This window comes from Gopherus evgoodei, chromosome 5 (genome assembly GCF_007399415.2).
Source record: "Gopherus evgoodei ecotype Sinaloan lineage chromosome 5, rGopEvg1_v1.p, whole genome shotgun sequence".
In the NCBI taxonomy this organism is placed as follows: domain Eukaryota; kingdom Metazoa; phylum Chordata; order Testudines; family Testudinidae; genus Gopherus; species Gopherus evgoodei.
The window spans coordinates 55,081,348-55,097,034 of NC_044326.1; the positions used below are offsets into that span (position 1 = coordinate 55,081,348).

General features: G+C 40.2%; 1 protein-coding gene across 1 annotated transcript in view; it reads right to left on the reverse strand.

Annotated features, from left to right (window-relative positions):
* DLC1 (DLC1 Rho GTPase activating protein) overlaps positions 1-15,687 on the reverse strand; it is a 369,474-nt gene that overhangs the window by 264,440 nt on the left and 89,347 nt on the right. Inside the window, exon 4 of the mRNA XM_030564195.1 lies at positions 14,636-14,776. Coding sequence (XP_030420055.1) covers positions 14,636-14,776 — 141 coding nt within the window. The remainder of the gene's footprint in view (positions 1-14,635; positions 14,777-15,687) is intronic.

Below are 15,687 nucleotides of genomic sequence, written 5' to 3' on the forward strand. Positions count from 1 at the left end.
GCCAAACTTTAAGGTCTTCTGGTGGTCCTGGATGGTGGAAACTTCTAGAGGAGCTGTTTCTCACTAGCAGGGCTGGAAGATAGGAGGCAGCTGTCAACCATCTCAATGTGGTCCGAGATGAACTTGACCCATGTTGGAATATGATGTTGCTGTGCAAATTATAGGTCCATAAAGTTACTAGATGCTCCAAAGTCCACTAGGGCTTCCAGGTAGACTCCCACTGTGGCCAGATGTCTTAAGGAGAGCAGGAACCGAAAGTGAGTAGGGTGAAGAGTCAACACTGACAGGGTGCCTGTGAAGTGGTGCCAGGGTTGTAAGCTAGAATGAGGGGAGTTACACTGTCTCCATTTGGTACCCTCATTCAGGGTTTGGTCATGGTGTTTCCTGGCTGGGAAACACCATATTTTGCTGAGCAACCTGAGGCATAGTGACCCACTCCGACCCAGAAAAGGCAGCATTGGTTCATTTTGGCATCAGAAAGGTGGGGCTGGACAATGCTGAGTTGCACGGGCTATAGTTGTTGCAGGAGTTCAGCAGGGGGCTAGGTTCAGGCAGGTTTGACTGAACCTGAATAAGGTCAGGGCACTGCCTTCTTTTCCTGATGCTGCTCCCATACTGAGCTATCCACTCCTATGCTAAGGTCGATCAGGGCACCCAAACTGGCTGAGATTTCTGTCTGGTCCAGTTCATTCATCACTCAAACCAAGCTGGAAATGGTGGTCTTGTGTGGTACCATTCCATTCTGTGTCCGCTGCGTGGCAACAGTGTTCTGCAGCATTGCTGGCAATCATCTGGTGACCTTGTATCAGGGCCTGAAGCACTGACTCTGAGTGTGTCTGGTTTCAGTGGTTGAAGATGTCTGCCATGGCCTGCATAAAGTTCTTTAACTTGCCCAACAGGGGACTAAGTTGCTCCTGCAAGGGGATGGCCAGGCTAGCACCTCTCCAATCAGGAGATTGATGACTAGGCCCACCTTGGCTCTGTTGATGGGACAAATTTGTGACCTCATCTGGAACAAATGGTAGCATGGTTTAGGAATTCATTAAAGGTCCTGTGATCCCCATCAAATCTGTCTGGAAAGGGAATCTTTGGTTCCTTTACTACCTGAAATAATGACAGAGAGGCTGGGTCCTGAAGAATTGCACACTGGGCCTACAGAGTGCCAGCGTGCCCTTGCAAAGTCTGTATGGCACCCAGCAGGTCAGCTATAGAAAGGCCATCGTAGCAGGATCCATCCCTACAAGTGACTCTGCCCTTTGCCCCCTCTCACTCTTTCTCTGCGTCGTCTTCTCTTCAGTTTTGGAGGGCTACTCAAACTGTTAAGGACTGGGCTATGGGTTGTCTTGCCTAATGGTCGGGGTGGGAAGCTGACTTAGTGGATGGAGCAGAGAGAGGTGAGCAGATGTAGTGGCCAGAACCCAAATCAGGAACTAAGTTACCAAGTCCATGGAGCAAGCCAGAGCTGAGAGCCAGGAATCAGGAGCTGAGGGTCAAAGCAGGAGTATCAGTCAGAGCAGGGGCAGGATCCAGGAGTGGAAACTGGGGGATAGAGCCAGGAACAAGGAGCAGGAGAAAGGAAGAAGCTAAGGGCAGGACCAGAAACACAGCTGCAGGCGTGGAACACTGTTGAGCAGTTAGAGACTCAGGGCTGCTGTAGGGTTTAAGAATGAGCCTGCCAGTCAAAAGGCCAGGTTCACTAGCTGAATCAGCTGAGGGCAATGATCTGGTTTTGGGTTCCGCTGTGGATCCCTGACACTAGGTTTAAGTTTACCTCAAATCAATATTCAAAGCTGACTTTTTTCCCCAGTTAAGCATTATCTACTGCTATGTTTGTATAGTGCCTAGCACAACGGAGTCCTGTTCTCGGTTGGTTCCTAGGCACTACAGTAATACAAATAATAAAAAACCATAAAATCAGTAAGAAGATGCTTGTGTCCATGATAGTTAACTGAACTTACTGCTTGGTCACAGCTCAGCCATCCACAGGCACAGAAGTGTTAACACTTCGACTGGGATTTTCTTAATATTTGAGATTTTTTTTTCCAGAACTACTTATCTACCCTTACAATGCCAGATAGAAAAATAATGTTGTCTGGGAGGGGAATGTTTGTTTCCTTTTGCATTGGAAATAATGGCAGAGAAGCTTTAGAAATAATACAAACTCTTTTGCCCTGCCCCTTCCTACTCTCTGAAGTTGTGTGAATGTTAGTCATCTTCTATCTAGTTCATTTGGGAACTTTGAGATTCAGGACAAATCCACCAAACAACTCATTTTTCCTGCAGAAGCTTGGAAACACCATATTTATTTTGGACTCAAGTTGCTTAACAGACTGGTGTCACAATATTGAAGTACAGCTACAGTATGCCAGGCAAAATAAAGCAAAATAAATAAGTGGCGCCAATTTCATCAACAATTTTTCTAGACACTAGAAATTCATTTGGCATCGAGGGACATGTGGCTTTCATTTATAGTGCGACCCTGAGATGAAGCCTAAAATGCTGTACTGTATGTATGACAAGGGTATAGTTGTTACCTATTAGTCAATGGATGATGAGTTAACTATCTTTTCATATACCATATATTTGGGGGTTTACACTTGTTTGGTAAACTTCTGATGGCCTCCTTTAAGATTTTCTGTAGTTAATGACAGGGGATGTAAGATGAATCAGTCCTTTCTCTGGCAGATTACTTCCCCTACCTTGCCAGCTCAGCTACAGCTCTTCTCACTCCATGTCTACCTACTCCCCCTGCTTGTGTGGAAGCGGGTATAGCGGCCCTAAGATGACTGCTCTTCTGATACATTGTAACTCCACAGGTGGGTAGCCCACAAATAGGAGCAAGGGGCTCTTTATAGGTCCCCTTATTCTTCTTCTTGGGCATGTAGGTTGGCTTATAGTTCAGCCCTGAAGACCCAATTGGTGTAATGTTCATGATACTAAGACACCTACAGAAACCTTCCCCCTCCAATTGTATAGACTGAAACCAAAATTCAACATGTGAATAACTCTATAAAGTTTCCATGCCTTTTACACTTTGCCTCCTGCCTCCAAGTAGTCTTGCTTCAGTCAGGATATTTGTATTCAGCAAATAAGTAAAAATCATAGACTATTTTTCCACTTACTGCAAAATATTTCTGGGAGGAAGGAACGGCCAAAACCTAGAGGTGCATAAGCACTGTACTGGTCCCATAGATTGATATGGGCATTCAAGTAAATCTGTTGTTAACTGAAGTAATATTATACCATCGCCAATGGGAGATTTAAATTCCTCACATTTCACTGCTTTAGCCCTGTCCTCGGTCTTGGTTCCCACTCCAAAAATCTCTCCTATAAACAAGCGAGGGAGGGAGACAAATTAACTTCACGCAATGCAAGTTGGTGAGCAATTTTAAAGCAGGAAAAGGCAGCTTAAAGAAGACTAATAGGCCATCTCTCCTCATCAGGGACATCTGGAGCTTGGGATTTTGTTATTGAGCTTCAAGGCTAGGTTTACGTATCAGGAATACTGTTGTGGGTGAATGTGTTTGATAGTTCAGGTATAATCATATGATACAGAATATTTTTCCCCAGTGCAATTTGACACCAGGTAGGAACATCCTGTGTCCCCATTACTATTTATGCTGACTGAGTTTCTTGGTAGTTATGTAAGGCCTTGATCCTGCAAATTTGAGAAAACCTAGTTAACTATTTGCAGGCTGGGGCTATAAGAGAAAACGGCAGACCGAGGAAAGTTATGGAATTGAAGTTAAAGTTGTATACAGGTGATATATACTATAGGGACCCTGGAAGACAATTCCTCTGCATCTGCTATCAATCATTGAACAATACAGTGGATTTTCTGGTTTTAAGTGAAATAAATCAGCCTGAATTATTTTTAATTCATGCTGTATAGCAGAATGTTGGGTGAATTTAATTTCATGTTGTTCTAAGGAGATCACTGATTCTAGGGTTTATATTTGTCAAATCAAGACATAAGACCAGACCAATAAATATGAAGATGATTTGTGAGGAGATTAATTCACCCAATACCAAGTCTGCCTGGAGTGGAAAAGCAACAGTACAAACCATCTGCTACCTCTGCTCTGCTAGAGGCCATTAAACTGGCTGGTGCAGTCCCATATGTGGGTGTGGATGGCATAGCAGAGGGCATGGCCAGGAGAGTGAGAAGATGCTTCTCTCTTTGAAGCCCAGTTGCCCTCCTCCAGTTCAAGCAGATGGCAAAAATAATTCCCTTCTGGTGCAGTAGGATGCAAATTGGAACCCCATTGCACCCATAGGAGTGAATCTGGCCTACAGTTTTTTGAATTCTGTTTCCAACCTGATAGGATGTAGCAATATCCAAAAAGTAGCTTGTAGACCAACATATATAAGTATGCTCTCTTTGTAGAAAAGACAAACCAATCTCTCTCATTCTATTTCTAATACACCCATTACTGCGGTACCTGAACACCATAAACATTAATATAAACTTCCACATTAATCTGAATTGTAGTTGTGAGGCAAAAGAGCCTAGCTTCCCATCCCTAAACACCAGAGATCTGAATAGAGTGCAACATGCAAACTACCTCTTGCTTTGATTTTGCAAAAGCAAACTTTACTAATGAGATTTTGCAATACCCAATCATCTCCTCCCTCCCACTTTTGTCCATCTGTAACAAATAAACATGTCAAATTATAGCTGGGGGCAAATCTTGTTTCCTCTCCTGGAGCCAGACAACCCTGCTTACGGCAGATGAGATGCACCTAAATCTATATTTATCCCTAATTTAAGTGCTTACCATTAGGCACCCTGAAATCTGAACATTTTGGCCTTGGTTTATTTTGTTGTTTGAACTGATTGGTATCATTTTGAAATTCATCTGCAAACCAGCATAAATGGTTTGGGAGATGAAAAACACAAAGTTCAGTGATTACTACTGTGAAACTACACCAGCAATGTGTCAATAAAGCCCTTCTTATTGCACAGAGACATGAGAACATTCATTCTCTGGAGTCAAAAATATGATTTCTGTAATGTGGCAATGGAATTAATTACTGTACAAATAAAATGTCTGATCTGAACAAAAAAATGCCAACTCTGAATTCCATGTGCACAATGTTCAGCTCCTGGTATTCAGTTTAGGATCATTTGGAGATTGAGTCCATAGACGGCCTAATTCTGCTTGCTTTACTGATGAAAGTAATCCTATTTAGGACTAGTTGGACATTTTTCCAAGAATATTTTAAACAACTTTTTTCTGTTTCTCATTGAAATTTCATTCCAGTGGAAAATTTACAGCCATCCATAATCTGCATGTAATTAATGGAAATATTTGTGAGTAAGACAAGCAGGACTAGAATCACAATACAATGCTATAAATCTGACTTTAGAATGGTGTGCTCAGTATAAACTTCTGAAAATGCAAAGTGAATTTATTTTTCTTCAGATGCCCTCTTACTAGCGTCAATGGCTTTCATGATTTAAGCAGTAGATGGCAGCATTCAGTGTACAAATGAACTGAACACATTACCAGACTAAAAAGTATGATTGAAATTCAGTTGTTACTACTAAAGTCTTAAACCTCTCATTTTTATAAAACAATTTTCATCACTACCAAACTGATATCCTATTGGAAGACAGTTTTAAGTTATCAGCTCTATTTACTGTTTCTGTGGATCACTAAACATTTGTGATACGAACAAGAAAACATTTAAAATTTGCATATACACAAGTCATAAAATAGTTTGAAAGAAAAATGGAAAACAGATAAACATCCATATATTTATAAACACACATCCATCTCAGGTAAGACTGGGTGTCTGAAAGGGAACAGGAGCTGTTGCATACTCACTTTGAATACCAGGCTACTTATTTGGCATCAAAATACAGTCCTAAAAACCTAACTTTAGGCATTCATTTTGTAAAATCTTGGTCTGTGTATCCTATAGGCTATATAGGACCTATATTTTATAGCAAACATTCTATTGCCATGTTGGTTTTCACAAATACAAGCTTCTGTTTCCCAGTAGCTGAAAGCTTCTGAGTCATGTATTATTCCTAAGCAGTGTAGAAATCTCAGATGTCAAATTTGGTTTGGGGGTTTTTGGTCCTAATCTCAGCAGCACTTTATTTTTCTCTTGCATTAAAATGAGCTCAGCTACCACATATTTGGGGATTTCATAGATTTGTTTTGAATTGCATACTTCAGAAAGCAGCTGATTACACAGCATTAAGGCAGCAGAGTATTAGGTGCATTCGTTTGCCTTCAGCTTTAAAAAATTACATTTAGAAATCCTGATGAATTAATACAGGAAGTTATATTCAAACATATAGTGCACAAATTCCTTCTGGGGACTAAGGTAAAAAAAACATCAAAGGAAAGGGTTTCAGGAGAGATACATATAAGAAGCACATAATTGATCGCAGTAGTTCACTACTACATGATTGACAGTTATTATGACATAGCAAATGGATATGGTAGGTGACTGATGTATTGCAACTGGACAGCTGATATGGAATTGTCTCCCCCCACTAAGATATTCTTGTGTGGAAATGAAAGATGGTAGAAATGATTATTCCAGTCCTCCTGGGCCAAATCCTGAAGTCCATACCCACTTCTAATCAGTCAAAACTCTCATTCAATTATTAAAGGGACCATACTTTTCAGTCAGCTAACTAGCAAGATAATAAACATTTCTCTCCCCATCATCCAGCTTATTTAGTCCATGAGAATTCTGTCTGAGTGAGTACTGAATAAAAGCTAAATAAAACTTCAGGAATTTACCCAATGTATCAGCATAAAAATAGAAAAAAATATATTGGAATGCATTTTAATACAGTTACTATTTATTACAGCATTTATACCATGCTCAAAACCCCGGTAGTGTCAGATTTGAAATGAATAATAGTGTGATTTCAGAGTGACACAAATCCTGCAGGCACAGCTCACAATCAGCGATTTGCCTGGAGACTTGTCACACATGTTCTGTGTGATTGTGCACTCCTGACATTTCACTTTTTCAAAACTATTTCTCTCTCAATGACTCCCCTTGTGAATTTTTGACCCTTGAACATGGGGACACTAAAAGGGCCATGGTCCAGTGAGCTGTTCAACTGCTATGAAAATTATTAATACTATGAAATATATATACGTCTTTCTATTGTTCTTGACAATTTTTTTTTCTAAAAAGTATTAATCAAGATCGTAAAAAGGCAAAATAAAAACAAAGACACAGTGACTTCTAAGACAGTTGTTTGATGCTTAAATGCACCTGGAAATTTGGTCCTAAACTACTGAGAACTGATAGCACAACAGAAAGCTGTTTATCAAGTCCAAAGAATTCCCTGGTTGGGAAAGGATTGGACTTCCTTGGATTTAGCAGAATCATTTAAACTATTTCTTGATGTACAAGGCTACAGTGGCAAGCAGCGTAACAGTGAAGTCTGGTCTTACAAGATACATATATCTTGGATACTTATTTTTCATGGAAGAAGCATACATTTCTTGACAGTTCTTGAATTAAAATTCATGAATGTTTAAATGTTCATTTACAAAAATGTCTCATTGAATAGGTTTTTGAGCTCTCATTATCTGAATTTTAATGCTTACTAGTAGTTGAAAGCCAGTGCTGTCACGTGGCTGTAATTTGCAGAGTCATGTGTGTAAACAAGCCAAAAATGGCTTAGAACTTACATTGGATGGTGACAGATCACGAAGCCCTGTGATGACTGAACTTGGTGGTATTCTAAACAAAAAGAACTCTCAGCCATGCTTGTTGCAGTTCAACTGTTCCATCCTGACTCAAGAGACATTCTAAACTTCAGAGTGATGTTTGAGGGTATGACGGGGCATGCCGACTGTAGCCCACCGCTTCCACAAATACAAACCGCTCTGAGACCTTCTTGCTAGTAAACACCAGCATGTACTTTATTTACACTGTCTCAGACCATCCACCTATACGAATCAATGCATCTCCTCCTTTGTACTGTGCACCAGCTTTCTTCTGAGCAGGGGATTGAGGTGTTTCTATTCAGACAACTCACCTTCTCAGGCTCTTCAAGTTGCTCTCCTCCTCCTTCTTTCTGTCTCTTCTTGAGAACTTTCTTCCTGTGTTCTTTTTAAGCCACTTGCCTGTTAAAGGACTAATTAGCTCTTTAACCTCCTAACCAGTCTGGCCTAGTAATCAGGCACAGCTCTGAACAATCAGACCTTCTCTGGGGAACCTAATTGGTGCTAATAGAGATAGAGCTTGAGCCAGCACTCTGGTCACTTAGTGCTTGGTCACAGGGGACTAGTGGGGTCTTGATTTTAGTAGGGCTTTTGACACAGTCCCCACATGACATTCACATAAGCAAACTAAGGAAATGTGGTCTAGATGAAATTACTAGGAGATGGGTGCATTACTGGTTGAAAGACTGTATTCAAAGAGTAGTTATCAATTTGCTCCCGAACTGGGAAGATGTATCTAGTGTGGTCCCACAGGGGTCTAGTACTATTCAACATTTTCATGAATGACTTGGACAATGGAGTAGAGAGTATCCTTATAAAATTTGTGGATGACAGCAAAATGGGAGGAGTTTCAAGCACTTTTAAGGAAAGCATTAGAATTCAAAATGATCTTGACTTATTGGAGAATGGGTCTGAAATCAAGAAGATGAAATTCAGTAAAGACAAGTGCAAAATACTACTACATTTAGGAAGGGGGGGAAAAATCAAACCCGCAAATAAAAAATGGAGAATAATTGGGTAGATAGTAGTACTGCTGAAAAGGATCTGGGGGGTTATAGTGGATCACAAACTGAATATGAGTTAACAATGTGACACAGTTGCAAAAAAACCTACTATTCTTGGGTGTATTAACAGGAGTGTCATATGTAAGACATGAGAGGCAATTGTGCTGCTGCACTTCAGCATTGGTGAGGCCTCAGCTTCAGTATCATGTCCAGGTCTGGGTGCCACATTTTAGAAAACATGTAGACAAATTGGAAACAGTTCAGAGGAGAGCAATATAAATGATGAAAGGTTGGAAAAAAAAAACCTGGGCATGTTTAGTCTTGGCGGGAAAAAGACTGAGGGGGGTGGGACCAGATCACAGTCAAATATATTAAGGGTGGTTATAAAAAGTATGGTGATCAATTGTTCTCCATGCCCACTGATGGCAGAATATGTAGTAAAGGCTTAGTCTGCAGCAAGAGAGATTTAGGTTAGGAGAAAATATTTCCAACTATAAGGATAGTAAACACTGGACTGGGCTTCCAAGGGAGGTTGTGGAATCCTTGTCATTGTAGATTTTTAAGAACAACTTAGACAAACACCAGTCAGGGATGGTCTAAGTTTACTTTGTCCTGCCTCAGCACATGGGGCTGGACTAGATGACCTCTTGAAGTCCCTTCCAACACTACAGTTCTATGATTCTATGATAGTTGTGTTGATTTGTTGTACGGGTTGTGTTGAGAGAGTTGTGTGGAGTTGTGCAGATGGCAAATGACAGGTGTGTGCTGTGATAAGGGGCTCTGTGTGTTTGAGGTTATTGCTGTTTGTGTTATATGGTTGGTTGTGTTGATTTGTGTCTATGTGGGATTGTGCTGGGAGATGTGTTCATTTGTGCAAGTGGCATTTGGATATATGGGTTTGACAGTTAGGCCAAGTAATCCACCATCTGTGCAATCTCCCTCATACAATGAAATTGCATCTTGTAAACAGGGTGATGATTGAGTTACTTCTGATATCACAATGGTCTAGGACTTCAGGCATAGCATAGATACATCTCTTACTTTAACTATACACAGCACGGATATAATCTGTAAAGTCAAAATGGCTGAGAACTTAAAAAATGGTGAGTAACAGACTGCAAAACCCACCGATGATTCAACTTGGTGATATTCTGAACAAAAAGAGCTCTCCTCGCTGCTTCCATCACCACACACTGACTCGGACATTTTAGGTTTTAGAGTGACATTTCTGATATCTTATTATGTAGATTAATGAAGAATTTGTAAATACTTCATCTGGATAACACAGGCTTAGGCTCTGATTCTGCTAGGAGATCTGTGCAGTAGACCCCTGTGCCTAGTGGGAGCCCTCCTGAAGTCTGTATGTATTTGTGATAAATGAAGCGGGGGTAGCTCCCTTTTAGGGACACCCAACCAGCCAGTTAGGTGTAAAATCCCTCTTTTGTAGCTGTTCTTTGCTTGCTTTACCTGTAAAGGGTTAAAAGTCCCCCAGGTAAAGAAAAGGAAGTGGGCACCAGACCAAAGAGCCAATGGGGTGGCTAGAACTTTTTAAAATGGGGAAAGAAACTTTGCCTTTGTTTGTTGTTCTCTTTGTCTGTTGTTGGGCTGCAGAGACACGGAGCAGCAATGCTGTAAGCAACTTTAAGCCAGGTATGATTATAAATTATCAATTCATACCTCGAACCTACTTATCTGAAGCCTCAGATCTGTAAGTAAAATTAGGGAATGTCTAAAAAGACACAATTAGGGTTATTTCTTATTGGCTTCTGGACTCCTCTGTGCTAACCCCTGATGCTTTTGTTTGCTTGTAACCTTTAAGATGAACCCCCAAGAAAGCTATTTTGGGTGTTTGATATTTGGAATTGTTCTTTTAAAGATCTAGCAAAAGCCTAAGTTACAGATGTAATTTCTATCTTTTTGTTTTTAATAACATTTACCTTTAAGAACAGGATTGGATTTTTGGTGTCCTAAGAGGTTTGTGCACATGTTGTTTAATTAGCTGGTGGTAACAGGTAATTTCCTTTGTTTTCTTTCTCAGCTCTTCCCCGGAGGGGAGTGGGTGGAGGTGAAAGAGCTTGAGGATACCCCACAGGGAGGAATTCCCAAGTGCTCTTTCCTGGGTCCAAGGGGGATTTTTGCATTTGGGTGGTGGCAGCGTTTACCAAACCAAGGTCAGAGAAAAGCTGTAACCTTGGGAGTGTAATACAAGCTTGGAGTCAAAGTATTAATTTTTAAAATCCTTGTGTGCCTTCACCTTCTGCACTCAAAGTGCCAGAGTGGGGATTCAGCCTTGAAAGTATCTCATTGTGGTACTGGTTGCAAAGACTGCACTGGGTCATTTCATTGTTAAAGGCAAGGTTGGGTGGTTGAAGTTACTTTGAAAAATGAATGTACTATAAATTAGTGATTATTGCAGCTCTGGAAAACAATCATTTGGAGACTGAGTCCATAGAAGGCCTAATTCTGCTTGCTTTACTGATGAAAGTAATCCTATTTAGGACTAGTTGGACATTTTTCCAGGAATATTTTAAACAACTTTTTTCTGTTTCTCATTGAAATTTCATTCCAGTGGAAAAGTTACAGCCATCCATAGTCTGCATGTAATTAATGGGAATATTTGTGAATAAAACAGGCAGTGTGAAGTGCCATTGTATCATCCTTCCTTGCCTTATTCTCCCTTTGATGCATTGCTCTGAATATAAAGGCTGTCCTTGGTGAAGTCAGTTCCTTGAATGCATCTAAGAGCAGGATTTGTCTCTTATCAAAGAGTGACCATATAATCCAATGTGGTTGATCAACACCCAAATTCCTAGTTCTAATATTTTTAGTTGTTTTATATGCTTCTAATATATATTATAGTTAAATGTGTTGGTTTCCTCATTTTAGAGACATAGCAAGACCTTAATAGAGTTAAATGTTTAGATACATTTTATGTTCAGTTTCTAAAACATAAAATATATCTGCTATTTTTAGCCATTCCTTTCAGTAACTAACTGTAGCCATGCTTCGTTGTTTACACACTGTTGGTAAATAGCAGTACCTACTAAAAATAAACACCTGCAATTCTTAAGGCATTATAATAGTACTACTCCAGAGGGAAATAAATCCTTTTAAATAGCCCCCATTAAAAAGAGTTCACTAAGTTTCCACAGCAGGAAATAAGATATAAAATAAAGCTATTCTCAGCCAGCTACCATAACAAAACAAACTATTACAACATTCACTTCCATAGATAGAACAGCCAGCACGAGCGATTTCACCAGTGATTTCACAGGGGAGACCATCTGCACATAGACATCCCTGGTGACTTTTCTGGGAAGGTTGAACCAGCTGGTGTTGGACACATTTGTTACACACCAATGCCAAATTGTTCCTTTGAGTCACTTGGCTCTAACTGCTTTCTGTGCAGTATGGGGTGGGGCATGCCAGCTAAGCATCTTGCTAACAGCATCTAGTGGTGGATATCCCTGTCAGGGGTGGTTTAGATGTTAGACTAACACTGGGGCTAAAGCTTTGTGGGGATGAGAGGTGGTGGATTTCCCCCCACCCACCTCCCCAAAGGGATTCAAAGAAAGCAGATTTTAAGAACCAGTGGCTGCAGGATGAGGGGCAAATCTCTCAATGAGCTGACAGCTGGTGCAATGGTATGCATCAGCACTATGCTTGCTGGCTGCTAGAGTACCCAGCTAGCACATCCTGAAAGTACAAGACCCACAGTGATAGAGCATACCTGGTAGAAGTTGGCAGTATTGGGGGTTGTACTCCTTCTGAGGGGTAGGAGAAAATAACCGGGGACTGAATCCATTGTTTATTTATCTAATCTATCACCATAGTATCTGACAGCTCGTGGTGTAATCATATTTTCTAATCTTTTCAGGAAAAAACCCTCAACCCTGGAATGAGATGCAGCATGAAAAGTTTCAGGAAGAGGGATTTCATTTAGGGAAACTTAGGGGAGATTTTGAAAATTGAGTTGAATAAAATCGAAACTTATAATTAATCTTACATATTGAGTAACTGCTGCAACTCTGTAAATGTATATGAAGTATACATCTCTACATACACTGTGTTAAAATATTTAAAAATATTCCATAGCAAAAGAAAAAACAGAATCATTGCAAAAAGTACACATTAAAAACGGACATTACAGAAAAAGAACTACTTAGATATGTCCAGCATTAACTCAGAGCCAAAGTCATCAAAGAATAAAAGCTTTTAAATGGGGAATTAACATTTCACCATACTTAGCTCCAGTGATGTTTATCCCATGGCACCGCTGCTGACCAGAAAGCTAGCTGTTCAAAGACCCCTAAATATTAGTAGTGAAATCTAAATGAAAAAAATTGTTTATTACCTTTTGAGAGTCTTTGATGCTTGCTCTTCTCAACAGGGGAATGGTGAAATTGGACATTCAGACTGCATCCCCCAACAACTTTACTGTGCTCAAGTGCTTGTGTTGTGCTTTATGCAATTATTGACAAAGTGCAGAGCCCTCTGTTTGCTATAGCTATGCACTGGTTCAAATGATTAATTACATGGGAATTTATTTTTACACAAGCACAGAATCCTAAATCCACATAAATGTTTATTGGAACCTTCATAACTGCAGCAATAAAGAGCCATTAGTTAGCTTGCTGTTACAGTGCAGTACATATTATATGCGTAAAAATAAGTATACAAGCTTGCTGTTTTGGACCAGGCTCACTTTTTGTTTCTAGGTTTTGGCCCAAGTTCTCCACCAGCCCAATTACCTTTGGGTGTAGCAGTGGGGAGAAGTGGAAGGGTCTACCACAGAGTTGGTGAAGGTGCCCAGATTCTCTGGTTGGTTCTGTGCCAGCCCTGACAGAGTTTAGAGAAGCCTAAACTTCTCTGGTTCATGAAGTGAGGATTTACCCGGCAGAAGAAACTGAAGAAATGAGAAGAGCAGAAGGAGCTGGTGCCTTGCTTGGGAGTTTCTGGGGTACATAGGCTTTCTGATGAGTGGAACTGCAACAGCACCTGAACGTGAAAAGATGGATCCCAACTCTGAGGCCCTTATCCATCTGTTGTCATCTAAAGGAAAGTCTGTGCCTTCAGCAGATCCCCTCACTCTGAGGGGTAGAGAGAAAGAAGACCTCACCTCACCATATTTTGGGGAGAAAGGCAAATAATATTTAACATGGATTTTGCAAAAAAAAAAAAATCTCTCTTCTGAAATGCCAGTCACCGAAATTACAGGAAATTGCATTAGGTATCTGAGACTAGCCAAAGTACACTCCCTTAGACTCTCCCATTTTTGTGTGTATATGCATAAGTACAGATTCTCCAGCTAGGGAGAAATGTGGGCAGGGAACACTAAGGATTGCTTTGCACACTGCACACACAGATGAAATCATTTCAGATAATTTTGTTCTCTGTGGGTCCCCTTCATTATTTCTCCTTGCTGACATCCTGTTGCCACGAGGTATGTTACATCACCTCATAGTGTTATGACCTGTGACGACAGCCACCCAAATTAGTGAGCTACCTTGTCTATCTTGATCTTCTACAAGCACTGTGTAAACGTATGCTATTGGAATCTGAATCCCACAGAAAGATATTCCTTATGGCTGCTGTAAATCTTATCGTCCAAAGTCAAACACTGTGTCCCCATTATGGTTTGTCTTTTTACATGAAAGCCAAACAATTATCAGCACATAGTCCTAGATTAAATACCAAACCTCTAGTTCATCTAAGAATTCTATGCCACAACATGCATTTTGAGATGCATCCTGCATTTTAGGAAACATGCCAAGGGAAACCTATGACAATTTCAAAGCTTTCAATACATTGCTTAGGGACTGTATACTGCTCTACAGCCTGTATAGAATGTGGCACATCAACTCTATCAGTTCTGTCCAATAATGAGGACATATGATAAGATTAACATTGTTCTAAACTCACCCCAGCCTTGGGTTTAGCTCCAGAGCCAGCCATTGGACATGGAGATGTTAGGTCAGCAGCATGTACATCAGGAGGCAAGTGTGTTTGGGAGTGACTTATTGAAACAATGTCTGCTCCACTTGCAGAGCCAGATTCCCAATCCTGTCAAAAATGATACAAATCTCTTTAGTACATATCAATACAGAACTGTTTAATGCAGGTTACTATGTTATTTAAATAACATAAATAACACTAAATAACAAAGTGTTTATTTAGGCATATCCAAATACAATATATTTTAAATTCAGTACAGTAACAGCAAACATCCCTTTGTTCTCTCCCACATCCCACATCTCCCCACATCCCCTTGTTCTCTCCCACGTGCACTCTTTCGCTTTCAATCTTCTCAGTGAAGGTGGTTTGTATTAGCTGCTGTGCTGAAATTATAAATCACCACTAACATCAAAGCTATTATTCCTCTAAATGGGAGGGTGCAGAGTTAAAAACATCATCTAAGAGTTGCGGAAGTCTGGCATTATTTTCTTATGTTTAGTATTTCCTGTGTATCTTGGGTTTTGGGCCCACCTTCTGTCTCTGGAAGCATTTGCAAGCTCAGTGAACATCTGTAAATCATTACACAGGTGAGGTGACATCATCATTTAGCAGTTTGTGCAATTCAAAGGTGCAGCCTCTTGTTATTTTGGACTTAAATTAGTATGGAATGCATTTGCCAAATGCAGTCTTTGGTTAAAGTGCCTTCACTTTTCAGGCCAAGGGTTATATTTACATTTTAAGAATGTAACAAAAATAGTATATTGGGAAATAAACACATCCTTTTAAAAATATCATGTAATATCTAGTTGCGACAATGTAAACATAATAATTGCTTTGGAAACAAGATTTGTATGCTACTTTGCACAATACTCATAGGCACTAAGGAAATCAGTGATCACATGTAAACAGTACAGTATCAGAATAATGCTAATAATCCAGTATTTCATATTTTGTCTCCCTCTACAGGCTCAGCTTCTTTTCATTCTGAAGGGAAGCATCATCATGAATTATCTTGTAAA